We start from the raw sequence: 8,741 nt of genomic DNA, 5'->3' as shown, positions 1-8,741 counted from the left end.
GACTCAGGATGAGGAGGATGAGGTTCAAAAGACCACTTTTGAGGCCGAGGTCGAGACTGCCGACAAGACCCTAAATGACACACTGCGTGAGATCGACGCCGAGGTCCAAGCTAAAAAATCTAACCAGCTGTCTGCCGAGGCTGACACAACGCCAATTGCCAAGGCAAGGCAGACTGTGAAAAATGCATGAACTTTGGTTTTTCCTCCTTTTTGTACTTTTCCTTATCACTTTTGGACAGTTGCAATCTTTTGTTTCAAAAATGTTAGCTTTATATTTGGTCGATGTGCCCCTTTTGTCTTTGTAGATAAACAAGTAATCTCTTATGGCAGGCCGAAGTGCCTTTTTGTATCTGAACAAGTTTCTTTTCTGAATGCAAGTCTTATATTTTCTTCCAAGTGTTGAATGTGTGCCTTCTTTTCTTCTATGCATGTTTGCTTCTTTCTTTCATGCTTTTCATCCTTCCAAACTTAGAATATTTTTGCATTTCTTCAAAGTATACCTTAATTGTATAATAACTTCAGGATACAATACCTCGGATAAACCTTAACTGTTTGCCTCGGCTAACCATTTTCATACCTTGGCTAACACTTTAAAAATAAAAATATTTTTACAAGTGTTATTGCTTTTTTACCTCCATATGCTATCTTCTATTAAGACTTCACCCTTTCCAAGTTTTGACAACCTAGTTGGTCATCTCGGGTAACATGTACCTCAGATACTTTATTTATCATTGCATCAGCTAACTCCAACTTGTAAATTTCTCCGAAATTTCAACAAGTGCTAAGCCCATTTATTTCAACAATTGTCAAACTCTTAAGTTTGTTAATCACTCCAACTCCCTGCCCCCTAATGTGAACCTAAGTTCCACTTAAGTTCACATTAAGCATGTGACCATGGTCTTTTACCGAAGTTAGATTTAAACGAAGGCTTCTCGAGGTGTTTCAACCTTGGTTTCTCTGTTAATGAACTTAGTTCCATTCTGAGTTTGACCCCGCCGATATGGCAAGTCCAGGTTAATTCAATTTAGTTCAACTCCATTATATGCAAGTATAATTCAACTCTACCATATAATGAGTCTAAGTTATTCGTCATGTTTCATTTACAAACATCGCCAACTTAGTTCAACTCTATTATATGCAAGCATAATTGGACTGTGGCATATAATAAGTCTAAGTTATTCATCATGTTTCATTTAGAAACATTGTCAACTTAGTTCAATTCTATTATATGAAAATATAATTCAACTCTGCCATATAATAAGTGTAACGCCCTCAAAATAAACCCATTATATATACATCATTGACATGCATTATTTAAAGAAAATAATGTATTAATTCATTCATCAGAATATTGCTAGATAAAAGCATTACATGTAACATTGAATAAAATGCCCTACAGGCTTACATCTTTCCAAGCCAACACTTGGATACAAAAACACGAGTTCCAACTCAATACAAGTAAAGCCCTAGGCTTGAATGTTTACATGTACTAATAAATAAAGACAAATAACTAATGTTATTCTTCCTCAAAATCCAGAAGCCAAACCCTCTCAAGCTAAGTCCTTGGAGGTAGCTTATCACCTGAACCTGAAAATGATGTTCCCAAAAAGGGTGAGCCACAGCCCAGTAGAAATATACTAAACCACATATAAGTAATGAATAAAGCAATAGCATTCAACAGATGGTTAACCAAGATAATCAATAACTTCATTTTACAGTCTCAAGACACTATTGTCTAAGACACGTTTTACTTTTCAATTTTATCAACATGGCTCAGAACCTGGCCAAACTTACAACAGTGAATTATATATATTATATTCACACTCCTCACATATCAACAAACAAATGAGACCCAAGCTCAAATCAAAACACTTCATACTTCCAGTTTGATACACATTTTAGTGCTGTATCAATAAAACACTTCAATATAAATAAGCACACACAAAAGTGTGGCTAATGGAGTCCATCCCCTATCTCCTCCCAAACAAAATCCGGTTTAGAGGTCCATCCCCTATCTTCCCCTAAACCGTGGAGTACATCCCCTATCTCCTCCCACACACAAAGCAATGTATGCAAATGCAATGCTCAATCAATACACGTATTTTCTGTATCAATACCATAGTCAAAATTAATGACTTAACCAAAGTGATTAGTTTCAGTTATTCCTAATCCACATGCAATGTCTACAACATTCACGACTATCCTCCACCGATAGTCCAAAACAGTTATTTCTAGACTGGAAATAAATATACCAACAATCCAACAGGCGAGTGATTTACATTATTCAACTACACCATTTAATCAACAAATTTCCCAATTCTATGAATTACTTATACAAATTAATTCAATAATACAACTAGGGTTTTCCCAAAATTCACCAAAGTATCCCCAACATATCAAAATACCAAAACTCAGAACAAAACCTATAAAATGGAGTAGGAAATCCCTACCTCGAAGAAAACAACACAAATGATGAAGACAAAGATGAGTGCCCAAATACCAAAGTGCTCCAGATCGCCCAATGTTCAGATTAAATGAAAGCCCTCGACTCCCTCTATCTTTTTAATAAATCAACTAGGGTAGAAACACCCTATAAGGTGATGAAACCTAAGAGAGAAGGTGGGTAGAGGAAGAGAAAACTCGGAACTAGGGTTTTTGGATCAAAAGATCATGAAAAAACGTTTTAAAAACCGCTGCTACGTATTTAAACTGGACAGGCTCGCTCGAGCGAAGACTTGGTCGCTCGAGCGACCAGACACAAGAAACTACGCTCGAGCCAAGGAAGCCTTGCTCGAGCCAGCAACCCAAAAGCTCGCTCGAGCGAAAGAAAACTCGATCGAGCGAAGAACTCAAACCCACAGGTTTGAAACCAGACACACGCTCGAGCGAAGGAACTATAGCTCGAGCGAAGGATGAACTAACTCGCTCGAGCGAAGAAAAGCTCGCTCGAGCCAAGAATGTAAAGCTACAGGTCCATACTGGACGCCATCTCTCGCTCGAGCGACCAAACCCCGGCTCGAGCGAAGAACCAAAAACTCCAGCTCGCTCGAGCGACCAACTACTCGCTCGAGCGAAAACCCAAAAATCTGGACAGCAACACTTGGTTTCTAAACCCAACCAACCTGAAACAAACCTGCCCAACACATCCTATAATTCCAAATGAGAAAATAAAGGACAACAACAATAATTATACAGTGATAGATTCTACGGAACCTAAGTCCGGATACAATAATCAAAAGGGAAAAGACCGGGGTCGCTATAACCTCCCCCCCTTAAAAGAATTTCGTCCCCGAAATTAAGCATAAAGTTTGAAAACAAGTTTTCTCAAATTCCAACAATATGATAACTCAATAATAAACAAATTCCATCCCTTAACAAAGAGGCATATCACAATATGTAAAGAACACATATATCTCAACCTGCATTAACACCATGCAATCTGCTTCTTTCAATTTCAACAATTTTCAATATATTCAACATATACAATGTTTCCTTAAACTTCCATTTCGAGGCAAGTTTCAAAATATTTTCATTAACCAAAACATTCTCAATGTTTTACAGCTTATGACATATATAGAAAGCTTTACAGTTCGACAATATTGCAAAAATTAATTACAAGATTACAAGTCAATAAACATGTCCGGATATTTCTTGCGGACTTCCAACTCACGTTCCCAAGTGGCTTCCTCCACCCCGTGATGTTTCCACAAAACTTTTACCAAAGGAATGGTCTTGCCTCGCAAGACTTGATCCCGCCTATCCAACACCCTAACCGGTCTCTCCTCATACGAGACATCCTCGTCAACTACTAAATCCGTCCAATCCAACACATGTGATGGATCCGGCTCATACTTCCGAAGCATACTCACATGAAACACGTCATGTACTCCGGACAGCTGCGGCGGTAAAGCTAAACGATAAGCAGCCTCGCCAATCCTCTCAAGGATTTCAAACGGCCCAATGAACTGAGGGGATAACTTCCCGCTCTTCCCAAACCTCATCAGACCCCGTCTAGGTGATATCTTCAGAAAGACATGATCACCCACCACAAACACCAAAGATCTCCTCCTACGGTCGGCATAAGACTTCTGACGACTTTGTGCTGTAACAAGCCTCCTACGGATAAGCTCAACTTTCTCCGTCGTTTCCCTCACCAACTCCGGACCCAACAGAGGCGCATCACCCACCTCGGCCCAACAAACAGGAGATCTACACGGTCGGCCATACAAGGCCTCAAACGGTGCCATACCGATACTAGACTGGAAACTGTTGTTGTAGGCAAACTCCACCAATGGCAAGTGCCTCTCCCACGACCCACTAAAGTCTAGAACACAACCCCGAAGCATATCCTCAAGGATCTGAATAGTACGCTCGGACTGCCCGTCAGTCTGAGGATGATAAGCTGTGCTAAAGGTCAACTTAGTGCCTAAGGCACTCTGCAAACTCTGCCACAACCTGGCAGTAAAACGAGGATCTCTATCTGAAACGATCGTCACTGAAACCCCGTGTAACCTCACTATGTCCCGAATATATAAATCGGCCAGATGATCGACTGAATCTCTAACACGCATAGGAATAAAGTGCGCCGCCTTAGTCAACCGGTCTACAACCACCCAAATCGCATCACTACCCCGCTGAGTTCTCGGAAGACCCACAACGAAGTCCATAGTGACGTGTTCCCACTTCCACTCGGCAACAGGCAAGGGTTGCAACAAACCCGCCGGCCTCTGATGTTCGGCCTTCACTTGCTGACAAGTAAGGCACTTGGACACGAAAACTGCCACATCTCTCTTCATACCCCGCCACCAAAACTGGCGACTCAAATCCTGATACATCTTAGTGCCTCCCGGATATACCGCAAGGCGTGAATAATGAAACTCTCGGAGTACCTCCTCTCGACAAGACTCCGGCACAAACAGACGGTCTCGGTATCTCACACTCAGGTCGGGATACACCGTCAAACCCTTCTCAACCTTCCCACCAGAAATCTTCTCACGAAGAGATTCTACCTCAAGGTCAACCCTCTGAGCCTCTAACACTCGAGTCACAAGTGTAGGCTGTGCAACAACAGAAGACAAGGCCGCAGTCTCAATGGATTCGCCCAGAAGCAAATCAAACTCTCCGAGTGCACCCAACATCTTCCATTCTCGGATGGCTATACTAGCTATGACACCAACAGGTTTTCTGCTAAGGGCATCGGCCACCACATTGGCCTTTCCCGGATGATAATGCAATTCAAAATCATAATCCTCTATGAACTCCATCCACCTCCTCTGCCTCAAGTTCAAGTCTTTCTGTGTAAACAAATATTTCAGACTCTTATGATCCGAGAATACCTCGAATTTCTCACCATAAAGATAATGCCTCCAAATCTTCAAGGCAAATATCACAGTTGCTAACTCTAGATCATGCGTAGGGTAATTCTGTTCATGACTTTTCAACTGACGTGAACCATAGGCAACTACTTTCCCTTCTTGCATTAACACACAACCCAGACCCTCTCGTGAGGCGTCACAATAGACTGCATAACCCAACCCTCTCTCTGGAATAATCAAGACCGGAGCTGTGGTCAGTCTGACTTTCAACTCCTGAAACGACTTTTCACAAGTCTCACTCCATACAAATTTGACTCCCTTCCGAGTCAACCTAGTCAAAGGCGAAGCTAATCTGGAGAAATCTTTCACAAACCGACGGTAATACCCAGCTAACCCCAGAAAACTGCGGATCTCAAACACACTCTTAGGCTGTGCCCAATCTTGCACTGCCTCTGTCTTGGATGTATCAACAGACACCCCTTCCCCGGATACCACGTGGCCTAAAAATTTGACTTCCCCCAGCCAGAACTCACACTTCCCAAACTTGGCATACAGCCTATGGGCTCTAAGTAACTCAAGCACCACCCTTAAGTGTGCCTCATGCTCCTCCTCAGAAGGCGAATAGATAAGGATGTCGTCCACAAAAATGACCACAAACTGATCCAAAAATTCCCGGAAGATCCGGTTCATCAAGTCCATAAAGACTGCCGGTGCATTGGTGAGCCCGAATGGCATCACCAAAAACTCATAATGGCCATACCGCGTACGGAATGCCGTCTTCGGAATATCCTCTTCCCTGACCCTCAACTGGTGGTAACCCGATCTCAAATCTATCTTAGAGAAACAACGGGAACCTTTCAACTGGTCAAACAGGTCATCTATACGAGGCATAGGGTACTTATTCTTAACCGTAGCCCGATTCAACTTCCGGTAATCTATACAAAGTCTCAAAGCACCACCTTTCTTTTTAACAAAGAGGGCCGGTGCTCCCCACGGCGAAACACTAGGACGTATAAAACCCTTGTCTAGCAACTCCTGGAGTTGTATTTTCAACTCAACTAACTCGGCTGGGGCAAAACGATAAGGTGCCATGGAAATCGGCACCGTGCCGGGCACTAGGTCAATAGAGAACTCAATCTCCCGATGCGGTGGCAAACCAATAAGGTCCTCGGGAAAGACGTCCGCGTACTCACAAACCACCCTTGGCAACACAATCTGAGACTCATCAACCTCACTAATCGACAGGTTAGCAAGTAGACCACTAAGCTCACTCCGTCCTCGTGGAACATACCCCGGTGGCAACACATTACCGACCCGGTCCCCCAGAAAATGAAAATACTCTCCGCTCACGGTACAACAAGTGACCCTCTGGCGGTAGCAATCAATAACTGCTCGGTATGACGATAACCAGTCCATACCCAAAATAACATCAAAACCCTGCATAGGCATAACTACAAAGGAAAATGGAATTCTATGATAATCAACCTCTATATCACAACCCCTAACACCTTGTTTCAAGATCAATTCACCCCCAAGAGGTGACACTACACAAATAGGAGATGCTAACTGTGCTAACTCCAACTCCAAGACAGATGCAAATGCAGCAGACACAAAGGAATGAGATGCACCCGTATCAATCAAAACATTAGCAACCGAGTTGCAAAACAAGAAGGTACCTCTCACAACTGATGGTGCCGGTACAAGATCCTGCGCGGTAACTGCATACACGCGCCCAGACAACCTCTGATCAACCTGCTCACCCCTAGGAGCATAAGATTGCTGCACTGACTGGGATGATGAAGCCCCCTGATTGGCCCTCGAGGCCTGACCCGACTGAGCTGGTTGCTGACCCTGAGTCTGCCTCAAACCAGATGCACCAGGTGTAACACCCAACTGTGGGCAATACCTCTTCATATGCCCTGGCTGACCACACTGAAAACACGAAAGTGGCTGACCTCTACCCTGGCTCTGGCTCTGAGATCGAGCCGAAGAAGATGCTGCTCTCTGAACTCCTCCCCTCTGAGGACAAACTGGAGACTTGTGACCCAGCTGGCCACACTTGAAGCAGGTAATGTCTCCCTGACTACCTTTCCCCGAACTAGCACTCGGCACAGGAAAAGTCGATCTAGAAAAACTACCCTGAGACTGTTGAGGATTAAAACCCTTCTGTCTCCTACCATCACCCTGACTGTCCTGACTCCTCTTGGAGCCCTTCTGTCCTTCCTCCTCCTCCTGCATCATGATCTCCATATGGGCTGCAGCATCAACCATACGCCCATAATCCCGAATCATAGTTCCCCCAACCCTCAGCTTGAGACCACGCCTCAACTTCTTCTCAAACTCGATACAACGGCGTTCCTCAGACGCCACCAACTCAGGTGCAAACCTGGACAAGCTAGTAAATGCAGCCTCAAACTCGGCCACTGAAGAACTCGACTGCTTAAGCTGGCAGAACTGGTCTCTCAGCTTCTCCCTAACTGCTGGAGATAAGAACTTCTCCTGGAAAGCGTTCACAAAAGCCTCCCACGTACCTCCTATACGCCCCTTAGTAAACTTCCACCACTGACCCGCATCCCCCTTCAACTGGAAAGATGCCAAGGTCACTTTCAACCCCTCGTCTTCGATGCCAAGCATCTCAAACGTCTTCGTTGTCTGTTCGAGCCATTCATCTGCCTTAAGCGGCTCCTTAGAATCACCCAAAAATTCATCCGGATTAGACCGGAAGAACTCCCTCTTCAGAAAGGCAGGTCCAGCATCTGCAACTACCACCTGAGCTTGATTCTCAGCTCTAAGAATGCCTACTGACTCCCTGAATGCCCCTGCTATCTCTCGGGCTAGAGCGCCCATAGCCTGCTGGCCTACTGGCTCGGCCACATTGGCCTGGCCAACTCCCTCCTGAACTGCTGGAATCTCCTCTAGCACAGGCACCTCCTGCCTACCCGGCCTACCGCGCCTACCGCGTCCTCGTCCTCGTCCTGACATCCTAATAAAGGAAACACAGACATTAGCACATTAATAAATGTGCCGAAACTAAACACTCACGTCCCATTGCATTGGACAAAAATAATTCATTCCACGTAAGCACGTAATCACATAAGCACCTACGAATTTCATTCCCGGATAATGATAGTCCCAATGCGTTACTATAGTTCCGGTTGGAAGCAGCAGTGATCAAGTGCCTTTCCAACAAGACTACTAGAAACTCAAGGGTCCAATCAACATCCTAGAAACTACATTCCATACCCACATAATCACATAAACATGTTATCACATAAACATATGACATTACACTAAGTCTCTATCAAACGAGACGAACCCAATGTGATACTAATCACTTCCCACGTACCCAAAGTATTCAAACCCGGTACGCTCTGATACCAAGTTGTAACGCCCTCAAAATAAACCCATTATATATACATCATTGAC

The 8,741-nt window shown here is 44.0% G+C and overlaps 1 protein-coding gene across 1 annotated transcript; it reads right to left on the bottom strand.

The window, feature by feature from the left end:
• Positions 1-1,313: 1,313 nt before the first annotated feature.
• Positions 1,314-8,409, bottom strand: LOC145820390 (uncharacterized). The gene is made up of 2 exons (XM_082915820.1): positions 6,992-8,409; positions 1,314-1,587 (listed from the first exon to the last, which is right to left on the bottom strand). Exons 1-2 carry the CDS (start codon positions 8,295-8,297, stop codon positions 1,556-1,558), a joined length of 1,338 nt encoding a protein of 445 aa, XP_082771946.1. The 5' UTR covers positions 8,298-8,409; the 3' UTR covers positions 1,314-1,555.
• Positions 8,410-8,741: the final 332 nt, after the last annotated feature.

Source organism: Camellia sinensis, chromosome 2 (genome assembly GCF_055761805.1).
Source record: "Camellia sinensis isolate YWXY chromosome 2, ASM5576180v1, whole genome shotgun sequence".
Classification (NCBI taxonomy): Eukaryota; Viridiplantae; Streptophyta; class Magnoliopsida; order Ericales; family Theaceae; genus Camellia; species Camellia sinensis.
This window is presented reverse-complemented; position numbering and strand designations above follow the sequence as displayed.